The sequence below is a fragment of the Schistocerca cancellata genome, chromosome 3 (genome assembly GCF_023864275.1).
Source record: "Schistocerca cancellata isolate TAMUIC-IGC-003103 chromosome 3, iqSchCanc2.1, whole genome shotgun sequence".
Taxonomy (NCBI): domain Eukaryota; kingdom Metazoa; phylum Arthropoda; class Insecta; order Orthoptera; family Acrididae; genus Schistocerca; species Schistocerca cancellata.
Window position 1 is genome coordinate 285,849,261 of NC_064628.1, and position 20,598 is coordinate 285,869,858.

At 38.3% G+C, this 20,598-nt stretch overlaps 1 protein-coding gene across 1 annotated transcript in view; it reads right to left on the reverse strand.

Moving 5' to 3' along the window:
* Positions 1–1,789: 1,789 nt before the first annotated feature.
* Positions 1,790–20,598, reverse strand: part of LOC126174958 (lipid droplet-regulating VLDL assembly factor AUP1-like) — an 86,959-nt gene continuing 68,150 nt past the window's right edge. The window contains exons 8-9 of the mRNA XM_049921424.1: positions 18,781–18,911; positions 1,790–2,250 (exon numbers count right to left, since the gene is read on the reverse strand). Of these exons, the coding sequence (XP_049777381.1) occupies positions 2,101–2,250; positions 18,781–18,911 (281 nt within the window). The 3' untranslated portion in view covers positions 1,790–2,100. The remainder of the gene's footprint in view (positions 2,251–18,780; positions 18,912–20,598) is intronic.

The following is a 20,598-nucleotide window of genomic DNA, read 5'->3' on the forward strand; positions in this document are numbered from 1 at the left end:
CTTACATGCCATTGTGTACAGTAGAGAAATTTAATACAGAGCCACTTGAACATGAACATGAAATAGCTCTAAATCAAGTACATAATCAATTTCTATACATCATACCACCAGCAACTGACCACATGCTAAAAAATTTATGCTTACCAAAAGATAATTTTTCAAATGGCTGGACATTATGGCACTAAAATGTGACAAATTTGCCTCCTTCACAGAGAAAAGGTGGCGACGCGTGGGCAAACAGATGGGGGGAGGGACAGTATGTTTCCTCACAGTATTCACACATTCTTTGGAACATTTTCAACATCATGGTGACTGAAACTGATCGATTAGTCAGTACAAAAAAGTACTGGGTTACAAAATAAAATCTAAGAGAAATGAACTATCAAGTATTTAAATAAAAGTTTCTAGGCTCTCTAACAGTTCAACAAAGAGCCAATTTCTAAATTACATATTGTCTTTGTTGTTTTATTTTAATTGACTGGTGTCAAACGGAACAGAGCAATTGCTTATATAATTGCTGTTAACCTTCATCTGAGACAGCAATTAAGATAACAACTTGTACTAACAGTAACAGTCATTATTACCTATATGCTCTTTACGAACTTTTGAAAGTTATTTGAATTATTGTAACAACAGATTTTAACTTTTAGGCAACACAGCATTTTGTTACACTTAACAACCTCTTACAAATGCAATCTGAAATGTAGAAGGACCATTAAATTAATTTCTTTTAGATAGCAATAACCTTAATTGAAGGTACTGAATTATTTTCATTATTTTACAGGGAACAGAATAAATCAAATCTGTGACTTCTGCTTCAATTTGTGACTATCTTCCTTGCCTTTGTCAACACATTTCAATGTTGAGATATCACTGTATTTAGGAAGGAAAAGCAGTGCCATATGTGCAAGCAATAGCAATAGCACTAAAAAATACTCTTGTCTACTTTTGTCCCCTCTCTAGAATCTGTCACAAAGAAGTCAAACATCAGAAGCCTGCTATTTTCATTGCAATGATTGTAGCCAGTGAGATCAATGGCAACTCATTTTCTTTAAACAGTTATTTCATTACAATTTCATTCTTGAAAACTAAAAACTAAAATCAGTTATTTTCAGTGCAAAAATATCCTTTTAACAATATGTCAGATCATGAAAAGAATTACACAAATTTTGAAACTGCATATAGCTTTTTATTTAAAGAGAATTTATTTTGTGTTAACGGAAGAAGGTATTTTTCTGTGCATATTTCTTATTTGCACTGACACTAAACAGTAAATTTTGTAACAACATGAATAACCTCCATTATCTGATTTAATTGTCAAGCTCAACCAACATCAATTTCCTATCAGTGATTTAAAAAAAAAAATTTTTTTCAGCATCTGAAAAGTCTTGCTCTCAAGGTCACACTATTTAATGCATGGACATTATCTCCTGATAAAACTGTAACATTAGCAACTATCATTTAACTGCCCAACTTCAACTTCATACATGTACTCGGTCCTTGTTATGCTTAGCAATATTATAGTACTGTTGATGTCTGCAACCAAAATTAGATACTGTATTATATTTCTTACATTGTAAGAAAAACGTTCTACACACTTTATTCTGTTTTACAGAAGTACAAGTAATAAATCAATAATATCTGAAAAATGCATAATTACTTCCGGCATCAGTACAAAATCAGTTGTGCATTAGCTTAAGACAAGAAATCCATGATTAAAATTTAAAATTAATTTTCCATTCAATATGTATTATTTTTCTTTCTGTTATATTCTTATGATGATGCAGGGTAATCTAAGTACAATTTTTATTCCCCACTAGCATTCTTCACATCCATACAAGAAGACTGCAAGCAGTGTAATTTCATTCAATCGATTTTCAGTATTGTCTTCCAAGAGATCCCAAAATAGCAGCAATTGCCATTTAACACTAAAGAGGTACATGACTTTCATACAATATTTACAAGTGGCTGTACAACACTCTACATAAAAAAGTCAGTCTCACACAACCAGGATTTTCCTAAGACACTGATTTTATGTCCACAGAACAACATTTTCTGTCACCATTTGGTAGATAACTGAACTGGCCATTGAAGTCTTGCTTAACAGTTAAGTCCCATTTTCAAACCATGTTTTTCTATGTACTTCTGACGAGCATTTTCTATAAGACGTGCTTTACGTTCATGAAATGACTGCATACGCTCCTGAGCAGATTTTGGGAAGCACGGCGGGCAGCTTTCTGAGCTGGTGCTCTGCAAAAAGAAAAACAGAAAGTACATTAAGTGAAGAATTCTCATCTAGTATCACGTAAGTTACTCTTCAAAATTTAAACTGCTAATGCTGACAAGGATATAAACAACATGAACTGAAGATCAAGTGTTGCAGAAACCATCTTTCTATTTCGTAATGCATATTTTGGGGCAGATGTCCATAAAATTATGGGAACAGAAGCCCTGTCTGAAAGTCCACCAAGTGAAACATTACAGTTGTAGTTTCCTGATTTCCCACTACATTCCCTTTCACTAGCTATGGTTCCTGTGTTGGCCACTAAATAGAGTGAACATGATGCAAAAGCCTGTGTATCTCTCTTCCTCCTCCTCCTTTTAGGCCTTTTCCATAACAAGTTTCTGTCGTGAATCAGCAAGTATAAACATAGCTAGACCAATACAGAAATTGTACGATATGTATAACACAGCCAACTGCTTGCAACAGGATTTTACTTTGGCTTCAACTATAGGTGTCTATCAGAAAATCCAAACAATTACATGTAGTAACAGGTGAACAGATTTAAGAGCAACATATGCTTGTCATAAAAAATATTTCATAGGAAGACAATATTTAAATCATATAAAATTACATACATCAGAACTGACAAAGTTGGTAATTGTCAGTAAAATTATGGCTACATGTGTACAGTGTGTTATGCCATGTATCTATAATTTTACTGACAATTAGCAACCTTATGTCATTTCCAATGTCTGTAATGATATATTAAGGTATTTCTAAGCATGAAGTAAATTTTTACTCTACTCTTCCCTTCTCACTGACTCTCACATTCACACACAAGTTTTAACAACTAACCCAGGGAAACTAATTGAGTGAACCAAATGACATGGAATTTAGTCCAAGGAAACAAAATAACATGGGAATGCAATTTAGAACTAAAGACTAACCCAGGTAGCTGATACATCGATCAATTCAATGATTCTGTTCTTGATTTAATCTGTAAACAAGTTCATAATGCACCTTAACATAGATGGCTTATCAGTAGGAATGATGAATGAGCTATATCAATTGAGACTATTTCTGGAGGGCAAATTCTGTAAAAGTTATATGCTTAAGTGAATTTGTAGGGGAGCTGGAACAGGTTTGGAAGATCAAGCATTCTAATAAATGAAAAGCACCAGTTTGCTTTTGTTCTACAATATTACTTTTATTGTTAACCCGTTTTCAACTTACAAGGCCATCTTCAGACATAGTTCAACCTCCTGATGCAACCTTGTCTAGTACTAATTTTATTTTATTTTATTAGTTTTGTTTATTAATAGAAACTGTTATGTAAGCATGCTATTCCTATTTTGTGCTAAAGGTTTTCCTGTCTACTCCATTGTTATTTATGTACTGTTCAGTTTTTACTTTTTCATTGCAAAGATGTTTGAACATAGCTTTTTTTTAAAAAAGAAAGAAAATGAACCCTTACAAGCAGAAAACCGGTTAACAATAAAAGTCATATTGGAGAACAAATGCAAACTGGTGCTTTTCATTTATTATAATGTTGTTCGAGCAAGAACCAACGGAAGATTCTGTTAATATCAAGCATTCTAGTAAAGCAGACACTAAGTTTTGCAGTCAGACAAGATTTAAATTGCTTGAACAAGGAAATACTAACTGAAAGCTGCTTTAGTTAAGTTTATTTTAGTTATGTCATGTTCCGTAGATCATTTTTATGATTATTTTATCAATATGATATGGAACAAGTAAGATTACAAGGTACACACACACACACACACACACACACACACACACACAAATAGTGCTAATATTAGTATTGCTGCAATTTTTAGTTCTACACATGCAACTACATTTAGAGGTACAATTTTTTTTTTTTTTTTTTTTTTTTTTTTTTTTTTTTACCATTTCTGAAAATGAAACTCTTTCATGGAATAAAAGGAGTTGTCCAAAAGAAATAATTTTAAGCTAGATTTAAAACTTGATCTGCTACCTGACAGACACTTTATGTTGTTGGGCAAATGATCAAAGATTTTTGTTGCTGAATGATGTACTACTTTTTGAGCAACTGACATCTTTAATAACGGATAGGATAGGTCATTTTTCCCTCTAGTGTTGCACATATGAACATCACTGTTCTTCGCAAATTGAGATGGATTATTTGTAACGAATTTCATTAGCGAATATATGTACTCTGATGGTGCAGTTAAAATACCTAACTCCTTGAACAGGTGCCTACGTGATGTCCTTGGGTGAACACCACTAATTATTCTCACTGCTCTCTTTTGTGCAATCAATACTTTATGTCTAAGTGGTGAGTTACACCAGAAAACTATTTCATAAGACATTACTGAGTGGAATGCAAAGCATGTTAGGAGGCTGATCTGTTTATTACCAAGACTAGCAATTATACGAAGAGCGAAAGAAGCTGAACTTAATTGTTTGAGAAGCTCAGTAATATGCTTCTTCCAGTTCAAGTTGTCATCAATGTGAACACCCAAAAATTTGGAGAAATCTACCTTGTTAACTGAGCCAAGTTCATGTGTTACATCAATTGTCAGTATGGCTCTATTTGGTGTACAGAACTGGATATAATGAGTTTTTTTCAAAATTAAGGGAGAGTCCATTTTCTGAGAACCACTTAATAATTCTTTCAAAGACATCCTTAACAATATCTTCAGCTTCTTTTTCTGGAATGGGATTTATTACAACACTCGTGTCATTGGCAAAAATACTAGTTCGAATAGTTAGCCAGGCTGTTTCCTGCTCCTCCCACTATAAGAAATGGTCCTCACCATCACGATCTTTGCACAAGGCCCCAAGGTTTTCTGTAACATGGCTAAGCTTAGCACTAGGTTTCACAATGCTTGTGACCTGGTACTTGCCTCTTAGCCTATCCTGTAGCAACTGGCCTACACTTCTCCCATGACTGCTACCTAACAGTAGGACTCTCTTCTTTCTACTTGACTTTACTCCCGACTTAGCATTACAATTGTTACTATGAGTCTGCTGCATCCTACTTTGCTCAAAAACAAAATGTTAGAATACTAAGTATTCATTATCAGCATATATCATATACCTTCCTATTCAGCCACATGAGTATTTCTATACAAATTTGAAATGTTGCTGAGTAGGTTGGCCATAATTCTTACTGATTTCAACAGATATAAAAGATGACAGACTTGCCATTTCTCTGAAGGACTTGTTGCCGACACATGGCCTAACATTAAGTTTTAGTGAGTACACTAGAGTAACAATCTTCTGCAACATGTATAGATAATATAGTGAGCAGTACAAATTATTTTGCTACAGATAAGTTCATATTAGACCTTAACAATATAATAAAAAGGAAAGTTGCTACTCACCATATAGCGGAGATGCTGAGTTGCAGATAGGCACAACAAAAATACTCACACTACGAGCAGCAGCACCAGTGCATGATGGGAGTAGCAACTGAGTGAGAGTAAGGAGGAGGCTGGGAAGGGGAGGGGAAGAGGTGGAAGGGTAGGGGTGGCGGACAGTGAAGTGCTGCTGGCGAGCATGCAGGGACGAGGTGGAGATGAGGTAGGGCAGCTATGTGCAGTCGGGAGGTTAGAAGGACGGCAGGAGAAAGGTGAGGAGGGGTAGCGGAAAAGGAGAGTTCTGGGTGGTACTGAGTTATGAGGGTAAAGCTCCTCTGTGGCTGGACAGTGGGACTTTGGTAGGTGGTGGGAGACTGGAAAGATAAGGCACGAGAGATTTGTTTTTGGACCAGGTTGGGAGGGTAATCACGGTCTGTGAAGGCTTCAGTGAGACCCTCTTATATTGCGAGAGGGACCACTCATCACTGCAGATGCGACTACCATGGTTGGCTAGGCTGTATGGAAGGGAATTCTTGGTATCGAATGGGTGGCAGCTGTCTAAGTGGAGGTATTGCTGCTGGTTAGTTGGTTTGCTTCACTGACTCTCCACAGTTCCTGTCCCTTCACTACATGGTGCCCTGCTCGTCACTATTGATGCCGCTTCCCTTTACACTAACATTCCTAATGCCCATGGCCTTACCGCCATTGGACACTACCTTTCCCAATGCCCGACGGATTCCAGACCAATGATCTCCTCCATAGTTGCCATTACCAACTATATCCTCACTCACAATTACATCTCCTTTGAAGGTATTACCTACAAAAAAATCCCGAGTACAGCTATGGTCATCTGCATGACACCATCCTATGCCAACCTATTCATACGCCACTAGAGGAGTCCTTCCTAAACACCCAGAATCCTAAACCCCACACCTGGTTCAGATTCGCTGATGACATCTTTGCAATCTAGATCGAGGGTGAGGACATCCTATCTACATTCCTCCAGAACCTCAACAACTTTTCCCCCATTTGCTTCACCTGGTCCTACTCAACCCAACAAGCCACCTTCCTAGATATTGGCCTCCATCTCAAAGATGGCTATATCAGTACCTTTGTCCATATCAATCCTACTAATTACCAGCAATAACTCAACGTCGACAGCTGCCACCCGTTTCCTACCAAGAAGTCCTTTCCATACAGCCTAGCCACCCACGGTCATTGCATCTGCAGTGATGAGTGGATCATCTCAAAATATACTGAGGGTCACACTGAAGCCTTCACAGACTGTAATTATCCATCCAACCTTGTACAAAAACAGATCTCGCATGCCTTATCTTTCCAGAGTCCCATCACCTCACAATGTCCCATTGTCCAGCCACAGAGGAGGTTTCCCCTCGTAACTCAGTACCATCCAGGACCGGAGCAACTAAATTACATTCTCCGCCAGGGTTTCGACTACCTCTCATCTTGCCATGAAATGAGAAATGTCCTGCCCTCTATCCTTCCCACCCCTCACACAGTGGTGTTCTGTAATGCACCAAACCTACACAATATACTCGTCCATCCCTATATGACTCCTACACCCAACCCATTACCTCATGTCTCATACCCCTCTAATAGACCTAGATGCAAGGCCTGTACCATGCATCCTCCCACCACAACCACCACCTACTCCAGTCCAGTCACAAACATCACCTATCCCATCAAAGGCAGGACTACATCTGAAACCAGTCATGTGATCTACAAGCTAAGCTGCAACCAAGGTGCTGCCTTCTATGTGGACATGACAACCAACGAGCTGTTTTCAGCATGAATGTCCATCGACAAACTGTGCCCAAGAAACAAGTGGATAACCCTGTTGCTGAGCATGCTGCCAAACATGACTACTGCATTTCAATGAGTGCTTCACAGCCTATGCCATATGGACCCTTCCCACCAACACCAGCTTTTCTGAACTGAACAGGTGGGAACTTTCCCTGCTATATATCCTATGTTCCCATAACCCTCCTGGCCTCAACCTTCGTTAGTCATTGTCCTCACCCATCCAGCTCCTTCCTTGTTCCCTGTTCCCATTCCAGCACTACTCAGCCCTCATTCCACCATCACACCCAGTCTTTTTACTTCTCTCCTTTTCCGCTATCCCCCTCCCCTCCTCACCTCTCCACCCCGCCATCCCACTAACCTCCCGACTGCACATAGCTGCGCTACCTTATCTCCACCTCATCCCTGCACACTTACCAGCAGCACTTAACTGTCTGCCACCCCTACCCTACTACCCCTCCCCTTTCCCACCCCAGTCTACTCCTTACCCCCAGCCAGTTGCCACTCCCATCATGCACTGGTTCTGCTGCTCACAGTGCAGCTTCAGTTATCTGAGACTGCAGTCGCACATAAATCCCAATATAGTGCAACACAGATTAGGAGTAGTTAAATTTACTCATTTATCCTGCCATAAAGTGGCTAGCATTATAAAATCCCTAAAGAATTTAAGATCTGTGGGATGGGATGAAATTCCAACAAAAATAATGAAGGCAAGATGTGCTAATATTGTATCCCTACTTTGCCACAAAGTTCACCATGCAATTATGATATAATTACTGCTAGGTTGCAGCAGTAATGAAAAAACAAGACAGTCAACATGAAGTGTTCCAAACCGAGAAAATACATGATGAAGGGGCCCAGCCACCACCTTTTCTTGTGTCACTTATAAGTCAGTTTCATCTTTTTGCATGTATTTCCGCTGTACTGCATTTAGCAACAATATCAATTATCAACCTTTTACATTCAAACACTGAGTTTCGAAGAATATGCTCAGTCATAACTGAGGGAAAGTTGTCTATTTCCAGCTAGTGAAATCTTATTGACTAACGATTTGTTAAGTCACCCAATAGCCAGTGAAGACAACACAACACTAACACATGGAAAGTGAGCTCACATACTGGATGTGTGGAGAGGAGGGAGTGGCCCTTCAACGACGGGAGTGCAGGAAGGGGAAAAGCATTTTGTGAAGTGCTGAAAATATACTTTTCATGCAGATGATGTGCTATGACAGAGATGTCACACAGAAATAGAACAAGGATTTTCGCAATAGAACATTTTTAAGACTTTCGTGTTCAAATCTAATATGATACCGTTGCCGCAACTACGTACACAACTCGCATGTATACTTCGCACCACACACTGTAGATCATGAAGATTGGCAGCAGTGATAAAGGGCATGAAGTGAACTGTAGCATCTGAGCTTTCTTGCAAATTTTACACAGTTCACAGAAATTTACAGAGCAGTCTTCTAATAAGCTTGTAACATCAATTGGGGAAGTAAACTCATTTTTGCATGTGTGTGTTTCTCTCATGAAGCCTAAAATAACATTTTTAACAGTAGTGAGCATACAAAGTGCAGGTTGTAAGAAAAGCATTAAAAAATAACAGCGATGGTGACAAAGTTTGTCATTAGTCAGGTTTCAGCTACCTAGGGCTGTGGTCACGTGTGTGTGTGTGTGTGTGTGTGTGTGTGTGTGTGGGGGGGGGGGGGGGGGTGTCTATTTTTGACAAAGGCCTTGTCGGCTGTAATCTTACTTTGTGACAGCTTTTTTATTGTGCCTATCTGCGACTCGGCATATCCACTATATGGTGAGAGGCAACTATCCTGTTCATAATATGCCTGTTTTGAACATATAATTTATGGTCAGGGCATGTTGGAAAATAGCTCAATTACCTTGTACCCAGATATCAATTTAAAGTTTTTGACAAGTTTTTACTTGCTGTAACACATCCATCATTTTTTAAGAACTGATGAAATTCATTAGCACAGATTAGTGTATAAACATTGAATTGTACATTTAATTTCCTTCACTTAGACAGATTTTATACAAAGTATTGGAGAGGATTGTGATTTTTAATCATATATTCCAATTAAATGTGTTTTTATTTTGGGAGGTTTTAACATTTTCCTCAATTTTGTATCTTTCAATTCTGGACCGCATGAAAATGTAAAATAGGGGTTTCACTGTACCAGTTTTTGCTAAAATATTTGAGCAAACAGTGTGTAATCGATTAGAGAAGTATGACAAAAACCACAACATTATTCTTTATTATTAGTGTGGATTTAGGACAGTTCAAAGCACTGTGCATGTTATGAATGAACCAATCACTAAAATAAGCAGATGCCTTGATAACAAAGAGAGTATATATGTTATCTTTAGTGACCTCACTTAAGCGTTTGATACAGGAAACCAGAAGCTGCTGCTCCACAAAATAGCAGCTTATGGCTTCCATGGAAAAACTTTAAGCTGGTTCTCATCCTATCTCAAAAATAGAAAGCAGAGGGTAGTGAGAAAGCCTGTTCTACTTGGAAGGAAATAGAAGCAAGCATATCCCAGGGGCCCATAATAGTTCCGTTAATGTTCCTGTATTACTTACACAATGTCTCATGTAAAGCAAAATCAGAAACCATTGTGTATGCAGATGACTCAACAGCAGTAGTTTGCTTTAAAAACAATGAAGAACTGGCACAAAATACAAAACAAACTCTTCAATAAATAGAAAACTGGATAAATAATAATGCTGTGAAACTGTACATTACAAAAACATAAATTGTATCTATTAGGACCAAACTGCTGAATATATATCACAGTTAAATTATGAGGGCATAGAACTGACCACTGCGGACTCCATTAAATTTCTTGAAGTGACTATAAATAAGAACTTGTCATGAACTGATCTTGTGGGTTGCTTAGTGAAGCGATTAAACAATTTTGTTGATGCAGTGAGGATTCTAAATAAAGTAACTGATTTAGTTGTGAAGGAAATTGTTTATCATCCCTATTTTATATCAGCTCTAAGGTATGGCACCATTTTTTGGGGCATCAAAAAAGGTAACCTCCTCAGTGTGTTCAGGATACACAAAAAAAATCATCAGGGCTTTGATGGGAACAAACATCAGTCAATCATGCAAACCTTCATTTGTAAGCCTTCACTCAATGGCAATATACAGGTTGTTACAAAAAAAATATGGCCAAACATTCAGGAAACATTCCTCACACACAAACTAAGAAAATATGTTATGAGGACATGTGTCCGGAAACACTTACTTTCCATGTTAGAGCTTATTTTATTACTTCTCTTCAAATCACGTTAATCATGGAATGGAAACGCACAGCAACAGAACGTACCAGCGTGACTTTAAACACTTTGTTACAGGAAATGTTCAAAATGTCCTCCGTTAGCGAGGATACATGCATCCACCCTCCGTCGCGTGGAATCCCTGATGCGCTGATGCAGCCCTGGAGAATGGCGTATTGTATCACAACCGTCCAAAATACGAGCACGAAGAGTCTCTACATTTGGTACCAGGGTTGCGTAGACAAGAGCTTTCAAATGCCCCCATAAATGAAAGTCAAGAGGGTTGAGGTCCGGAGAGCGTGGAGGCCATGGAATTGGTCCGCCTCTACCAATCCATTGGTCATTGAATCTGTTGTTGAGAAGCATACGAACACTTCGACTGAAATGTGCAGGAGCTCCATCGCGCATGAACCACATGTTGTGTCGTACTTGTAAAGGCACATGTTCTAGCAGCACAGGTAGAGTATCCCATATGAAATCATGATAACATGCTCCATTGAGCGTAGGTGGAAGAACATGGGTCCCAATCAAGACATCACCAACAATGCCTGCCCAAAAGTTTACACAAAATCTGTGTTGATGACGTGATTGCACAATTGCTTGCGGATTCTCGTCAGCCCACACATGTTGATTGTGAAAATTTACAATTTGATCACGTTGGAATGAAGCCTCATACGTAAAGAGAACATTTGCACTGAAATGAGTTGACACATTGTTGGATGAACCATTCGCAGAAGTGTACCCGTGGAGGCCAATCAGCTGCTGATAGTGCCTGCACACGCTGTACATGGTACGGAAACAACTGGTTCTCCTGTAGCACCCTCCATACAGTGACGTGGTCAATGTTACCTTGTACAGCAGCAACTTCTCTGACGTTAACATTAGGGTTATCGTCAACTGCACGAAGAATTGCCTCGTCCATTGCAGGTGTCCTCGTCATTCTAGGTCTTCCCCAGTCACGAGTCATAGGCTGGAATGTTCCGTGCTCCCCAAGACGCCGATCAATTGCTTCAAACGTCTTCCTGTCGGGACACCTTCGTTCTGGAAATCTGTCTTGATACAAACGTACCGTGCCACGGCTATTGCCCCGTGCTAATCCACACATCAAATGGGCATCTGCCAACTCCGCATTTGTAAACATTGCACTGACTGCAAAACTACATTCGTGATGAACACTAACCTGTTGATGCTACGTACTGTAGAGCAATGAGTCGCATGTCAACACAAGCACCGAAGTCAACATTACCTTCCTTCAATTGGGCCAACTGGCGGTGAATCGAGGAAGTACAGTACATACTGACGAAACTAAAATGAGCTCTAACATGGAAATTAAGCGTTTCCGGACACATGTCCACATAACATCTTTTCTTTATTTGGGTGTGAGGAATGTTTCCTGAAAGTTTGGCCATACCTATTTGTAACACCCTGTATAAAATAGTCCTCTTTGAGCTTAAAAGACACACACACACACACACACACACACACACACACACACACCACACACCACACCTTTTTGACGGAAAATCTTTTACACAGGCTAATGACAAGGCCTCCATGTTACCTTGCCATAGACTTAGCTTATTTGAAAATACACTGTATTACATGACTTTGGAGATTTGCCATAAAATACAGTCTAAGTTCAAGCAAGGCAAGTTATAAACCACATCAGTAAACACTGGAAAATATTTAAAAAGAAAGTGTTATTACAGTGTGTAAGATTTCATAAATGAGGAAGGCAAGTAGAGGATATTAATTTTTTCTACTTTATATTATGAGCTCTTTACAGGTTTTTGTTCTCTTTTAATAGAGGTATGGATTCTTCTTATATGTGCCCATATCTATATACTATAAAAACAAAAATAAAAAAAAAAAAAGAAACAGAAAGAAGCTGTTTGAAAAAATTTAAAAACGAGGAAGAAATATAACATGTATTTAGTTTTTTGTGGTGTAATGTGCTTGTGTGTGCATGCATACACCTTCTTTTCATGGATGTTGATTTTATATATACCTATGTAGGCAGAGACGGTATTCATTGACAAGTCGCCATCATTTCAATCAAGTAATTGTATATAACATGTCACGTGTCAATAAAAATTCTATTCTGTTCCCACAAATGCTTGTGCCATGATGCTCGATGAACATGCATTACATACCTGGATAAAAGATATGATAAGTGCAGTTGAATGTGACGAAAGAGCAAATGGTGCAAAGCGTCAAAAAACAGATACACATCATCTTGAAGCGAGTGGTCTTGATGAGATGCCAGCAACTGTGTCAAGGGTTCCACATTGGCCACGAGACGGATAGAGGAAGAGGCCCATGGGGACTCAGTGACACTCATCACGGCCAAATACCTGAATTCTGGTTTTAGTGGGTCACAGTTAAGATGTTGCCTCACTGGAGAGTATCACACATGTCACAAAACATCTCTGCATTATGAATGTCGTCATTTACTACATAGGCCTATATGTGTACAGTGGGTACTACAAAATCTGATTCCGTGTTAAGTAAATCCAAGAATGGGCATCAGTCGTCAGCATCTCTTGTTATAAACAGGAAGACTATGTTGTGTTGTGCATTATGAAGGAGGAGGCTGAGAACTGGGTCCCCTATTACACATCAGATGCAAAGTCAGCCTCTATAGAATGGAAGAATCTAAGATCTGCAATCAAGTAGCAGTCCAAAGTGGCACATTCTGTTGGTAACATAATGCTTTCTAGATACAAAGGGCATTCTGATGTTCAATTTCAGTTTGTCACAGAAGTGATCCTCCAATATGTCCTTCAGGTTGAAAGACACTACTGGATAAAAGATCACAACTGCTGAAATTCCATCACCTGTTGCTACATGATTACAATCTAAGATCCCACACAGTCACAAGTAAGCTGTAACAGCAAAAACGACTGGCTGCAAAGTGCTGTTTCTGCTTTGTGTAGAAAAACAAAGAAAACTGTCATTCTAACCTCACAGTAGGACAAAAACTGAAGAATGTTTCCTCAAAATGATACAAGAAATGACAGGCCACATGCTAGTAGAGTCTGATATGAGAAAACAACATGTATATCCGTAACATACTGCTCCACCAGGAAGAAAAATAGAAAGAGTAATCTGACTTGGCAATGCTGAAAATTAACTAAAAATCAAAGTATGTTTTACCAAACGATAAATAAATAGGATATGACACTCCCAAACTGCTTAAGAACCTCAAGCAGCCATTAACTATTAAAAGCCCAAATAAAAAATAGGTTCAAAGCTAAGAAGTATGAAACACCTAAGGTAAGAAACTGCAAGTGCAAGAAGATATGCTAGATTTAATTAAGCAACAAATTCAACATTTTGGAAAATGAAGATTAAACAGATACAGATGAAAGTGATAATTATTTGATGAAATAATTTATCCAAAAGGTACATGATGTTGCAGCTACAAAGAGACTAAAATAATGCAACATCTCAATTAGAAAAAAAGAAGCTATTAAAGAGCAGATGAGAGTTTCAAACAGACAATAATATGATCATCACAGAACATATTATACTTCTTGTTGTTGTGGTCTCCTGTCCAGAGACTGGTTTGATGCAGCTCTCCATGCTACTCTATCCTGTGCAAGCTGCTTCATCTCCCAGTACCTACTACAACCTACATCTTTCTGAATCTGCTTAGTGTATTCATCTCTTGGGTCTCCCTCTACAATTTTTACCCTCCACACTACCTCCAATACTAAATTGGTGATCCCTTGAAGCCTCAGAACATGTCCTACCAACTGATCCCTTCTTCTAGTCAAGTTGTGCCACAAATTTCTCTTCTCCCCAATTCTATTCAATACCTCCTCATTAGTTATGTGATCTACCCATCTAATCTTCAGCATTCTATCCTCTTCTTGTCCAAACTATTTATCATCCATGTTTCACTCCATACAAATACTTTCAGAAACGAATTCCTGACACTTAAATCTATACTCTATGTTAACAAATTTCTCTTCTTCAGAAACACTTTCCTTGCCACTGCCAGTCCACATTTTATATCCTCTCTACTTCGAACATCATCAGTTATTTTGCTCCCCAAATAGCAAAACTCCTTTACTACTTTAAGTGTCTCATTTCCTAAACTAATTCCCTCAGCATCACCAGACTTAATTCGACTTCATTCATTATGCTTTTGTTGATGTTCATCTTATATCCTTTCAAGACACTGTCCATTCCGTTCAACTGCTCTTCTAAGTCCTTTGCTGTCTCTGACAGAATTACAATGTCATCGGCGAACCTCAAAGTTTTTATTTCTTCTCCATGGATTTTAATACCTACTCCGAATTTTTCTTTTGTTTCCTTTACTGCTTACTCAATGTACAGAATGAAGTAACATTGGGGATAGGCTACAACCCTGTCTCACTCCCTTCCCAACCACTGCTTCCCTTTCATGCCCCTCGACTCCTATAACTGCCATCTGGTTTCTGTACAAATTGTAAATAGCCTTTCGCTCCCTGTATTTTTTCCCTGCCACCTTCAGAATTAGAAAGAGTATTCCAGTCAACATTGTCAAAAGCTTTCTCTAAGTCTACAAATGCTAGAAACATAGGTTTGCCTTTCCTTAATCTATCTTCTAAGATATGTCATAGGGTTATTGCCTGATGTGTTCCAACATTTCTACAGAATCCAAACTGATCTTCCCTGAGATTGGCTTCTACAAGTTTTTCCATTTGTAATATTTAACTTAACAAAACTATTAAGATATATCTTCAAGAGGATGTGAAAACAAACAATGAAATATGATAAGAGAAACAACTGGAAACAACAACAGTATGAAGAAGACAAAACATACTTGTTCTGGGAAAATACCCCATTTTGTCAGCTAACTGTCTGTAATTTGTAGATTTTGAGAAAGCTTCAACAGTTTCAAGTAAATCTTTACTAACAGCCCCTGAGGAAGACAGTGTTGATTCAATTTACAATATCATACTAAAAAACAAGTTGAGTCTACAGCTTTCATTAGATCTCTACAGATTAGTGAGAAAGTCAAAATTAAAGTGGACTCAGACAATAAGACTTCACATAACCAAAACTATTTTCATCAGTTCCTGAGGAAGATTTCAGGTGTTAAAATTGGGTAAAAGAAGAGGAATACAAGTTAATGCATCATTCTGAATCACTTTCTGTAGATTACAGTGCACTATTTGACTCAAGTGAAGATAAACTTAATGAATTTGTGAGCTTGAAAGTAGTCCTGAAATCCAATTAAAATAAAGTATACTCAACATATCAAAAAGAATATAGTGCAAATCAAAAATGAAGTCACAGAACCAGTTTACAAGTTTTAGTATTTGTGACAGTTGAGGGTAAAAAACTACTGCATCAACAGGAAAAGAAAGGAGGGAAAAAAATGAGTGAAAATGGAATGCAGTGATTTCGGTAAACTAAACAGAATTTTCAGAACTAATCTCCCAATGTATCTGAAAAGGAAAGTTAAACTTATGGCAATAAAATAGATTTCTAATAAGAGAATCATTACAAAAAATTGAATACTTAGCAAGTAATACAGGGGTCACACTAGCTTGGTGGAACAGCAAATCACTGATCAGGTTCCAGGTGGGCAAAGAACACACAATTATAGCTGTAATGAAACAGAAATGGAGGTGGGCAGGACATTTAGACAAGTGAATGGATGGTAGATGGACCAAGAAAGTTCTTTCTTGCATACCAAGATATAAGAAAACAATGAGACAAAAATCTAACTGAAGATGGGTAAATGACAGAAGAAATGCTGGAGCAACAGCGGTGCCTACAGGTGAATGCCATAATACATACATCAAAAAAAGTCTTGCATTACCCCGGTTCCAAGATTTCTGGAACCTGTACACAAAATTAGAATAGAGATCAACATAAACATCATTTCTGCCCTTTTTATTGCTCATGAAAACCACACACTGCATGTTGTACCACCATACAGCAAGACATTCAGAGGTGGTGGTCCAGATTGCTGTACACACCGGTACCTCTAATACCCAGTAGCACATCCTCTTGCATTGATACATGCCTGTATTCGTCACGGCATACTATCCACAAGTTCATCAAGGCACTGTTTATCTCAGGCTTGTTCGATAGGGTTCATGTCTGAGAACATGCTGGCCACTCTAGTTGAGCGATGTCATTATCCTGAAGGAAGTCATTCACAAGATGTGGACGGTGGGGGTGCAATTTGTCATCCGTGAAGACGAATGCCTTGCCAATATGCTGCTGATATGGTTGTACTATTCGTCGGAGGATGGCATTCAGGTATCGTACAGCTGTTACAGCACCTTTCATGACTACCAGCGGCATACATCGGCCCCAAATAATGCCACCCCAAAACAGCAGGGAACCTCCACCTTGCTGTACTCGCTGGACAGTGTGTCTAAGGCATTCAGCCTGACCGGGTTGCCTCCAAACACGTCTCCGACGATTGTCCGGTTGAAGGCACATGTGACATTCATCAGTGAAGAGAACATGATGCTAATCCTGGGCAGTCCATTCGGCATGTTGTTGGGCCCACCTGTATAGTGCTGCATGGTGTCGTGGTTGCAAAGATGGACCTCACCATGGACGCAGGGACTGAAGTTGCGCATCATTCAGCCTATTGTGCACAGTTTGAGTCGTAACATGATGGCCTGTGGCTGCACAAAAAGCATTATTCAACATGGTGGCATCGCTGTCAGGGTTCCTCAGAGCCATAATCCATAGGTAGTGGTCATTCACTGCAGTAGTAGCCCTTGGCCAGGCTGAGCGAGGCACGTCATCAACAGTTCCTGTCTCTTTCTATATCCTCCATGTCTGAACAACATCACTTTGGTTCACTCCGAGATGCCTGGACACTTCCCTTGTTGAGCGCCCTTCCTGGCACAAAGTAACAATGCAGATGCGATTGAACTGTGGTATTGACAGTCTAGGCACGGTTGAAGTACAGACAACATGAGCCATTTACCTCCTCCTTGGTGGAATGACGAACTGATCGGCTGTCAGAACCCCTCCGTCTAATGGGCACTGCTCACGCATGATTGTTTACATCTTTGAACAGTCTATGGGACTGTGTCTGTGATACAATATCCACAGTAAATGTCTATCTTCAGGAATTCTGGGAACTGGGCTAATGCAAAACTTTTTTTGATGTGTGTACATTGTAAGATACCACTTTTCCTTCCAATATTAAAGGGTGTTGACAGTGCATTTCCATTACTCCAAATGCTGAGCCACTGAACAAATTTTTTGAGGAATTACAAAGAGAGTTAATTTACATTTTACAATGTATTTCACTGTACTTTTAATTCTTTTGTTCCATGTATCATACAATGCCTGAATGGGATGTGGTGATACCAGAGTGATCTGAACCACAGCTGCTGCCGGGACACAAAGATAACACACCTATGAACTACACCCATAAAATGGTGACAGCTGTGATTCTTACAATGCTTGTAAAGAGTTAAAATATACTTCTTGGTCTGTAGAAAAATGTCTGTACCTACTTATTCTGTAGAAAAATGTCTGTATGCATTTTTAAGTCAACATACTTCAATGAAAGCAGCAACTACTTAAATAGTACCACATCAAGCAATTAAAAATGAAAGATGTGGATAAGTTAAAATACCAGATGAAGATTTTTTTAATATATTTTTGGAAAACATAATTATTTCTCTTGTGGCATTATCTATCTTAAAATCAGGAATATTGCTAGGGCTGCTCATAGCCTATTAAAGAATTTTTAGTGCTTGATGCCGCTTATTAGCTCTACTAAAAAAGTATAACCTTTTCCCCCATCTAAAAGAATATATAGCTGGAGGCTGGTCTGAAGGTTCTTTTTTTGAATAACAAACATATAATACAACAATGTCTAAAGAAGACCTTTACCCTGCAGCTTATCTCACATAACTGATGAAGAGTGTCAGTTTTTTTCCTCAACAAATATCCTTCACATAAAGAAGACTGTTGAAATTACTTTTTGTAATTTCCTTCAAACATACTTTCGATAAAAGGCTTATTTATATTCTAACAGAACACAGCAACACCACAACTGAAATTCAAGTACTTTCATATACAGTATTATAGTATGTTTATAACTTGTATGATTACCTGTGACGCTCCACTGGGAATACTTGTAATAAGTGTAGATGACAAGGGTGACAAACTCTCAGGCAAAGGATCATACCTCACTTGGCCCTCAAGAATATTAGAAATTGTAATGTCAACACTGCGAGTCCTCACTATTAACAAAGAGACAACATTCTAATAAATTTTCTCAAATAAATGAATACACACACACACACACACACACACACACACACACACACACACACACACAAAAATACCAACACAAAGAAAATGGTTTCACATAAAAATACAGTTATCCATACACATTACACAGCAACATTATACAACAATTCACAATGTACAAGAAATTCTATGAGGTTTGCCAACACCATTGTATTATAGCATCTGCTCACACAGCAGTTACAACCCACATGTCAGTTAGGAAATAAGAAGTTCCTGTGTTATATTTGTAGCATAGGGCTATTTATTGCACAAATGCCTTGGCTACAAATATGAGAGGATGGTAAAAGCTATGACAGTCCACAAAATTCTAGTTTTCTGTTATTAACATTAAGAGAGAGAAATTTTTCATATTTGTTAAAGACAGTCAACAGAAATTCTCTTGAAGCTTTTGAGTTCTGTTGGAACATATTTTGAAATGCTGCCATTCAAGAATAGTTTTATGGCACAAAAAACTGGCATATAGAAACAGGTTTGCAATTATTGTTTATGAGCACTTAATGTCCCAATAACTATGGAACAACTGACAGAAACTTCCTCAAATTATGAAAGCTAATACTAATTACAGAAGCGCAATGTGTTGAGCACATGCTGTGCCATTCCTAATGTCCAATGCTATCTAAGGCAGATAATGAAGCAAACAGTAACATATTTTTTTTTATTTAAGTTTTAAATTTTTTGTTTGCTTTCGATTTTCTTTTGATACAACATTTGTGTAATATTCATTGTTATCAGTAGCTATCCTGTGGATCTCTCATTTATTTTATCAGAGTGTGTTGTGTTTACAGAAAGTCTGAAAATTCTTGTTTATGTTGTTTGGTATGAAACATGGCACATCAATTAATACATATTACCTAACGACACCAACCTCTCCTTAGAAATAATTAGTTTTAAAGCAATATTTACATTAAAACAGAGGAAATATATGTCAAATTTGTGTATAACTACTTTCTGTGCAGCAACAGTCACAATATGGTGCACGGTGCAGAGTATATTGAACCACTGCTAGTGCTGTTCGACAAGCTAATACAGCTAGGGGAAACGGCTGTCTATATGCCTCTGTACAAGCTCTAATTGCTCTTGCCTCCTCTCCATGGACCCTACATGAGGCTTACATTGGGGACAGTAGAATCTTTTTTGCAATTAGTCGCAAATACCAGTTCTCTGAACTGTTATAATATAAATGTTGTGTGACTAGGACCTCCTGTCGGATAGACTGTTCGCCAGGTGATAGTCTTTCGATTTGACATGCGTCGATGGGGATGTGTGCACGTCCACAATAACTTGTGTATTTATCAAATGTATTATTAACAAATCTAGCACCATACCTTGGAATTGCTCTGCTGTCTTATTTTAACCAAACCTGCTGGGGACACCACAAATCCTTTATTAGTATTCAAGAGCCTCACTTCTCTAAAATTCTCCCAATGAAGTCTACCTTTCATCTTCCCTTCTGACAACTTTATATGCTCATTCCTTTTGCAACATTATGCCCTGATATTTAATCATTGTGTGTCAAGCACTATACCACTAATAATGAATTCGAACTTCCAGAATTGTTTTTCCTACTCATCTGTATTATCTAACATTTTTGTACGTATAGAATAAGCTCCCATTCAT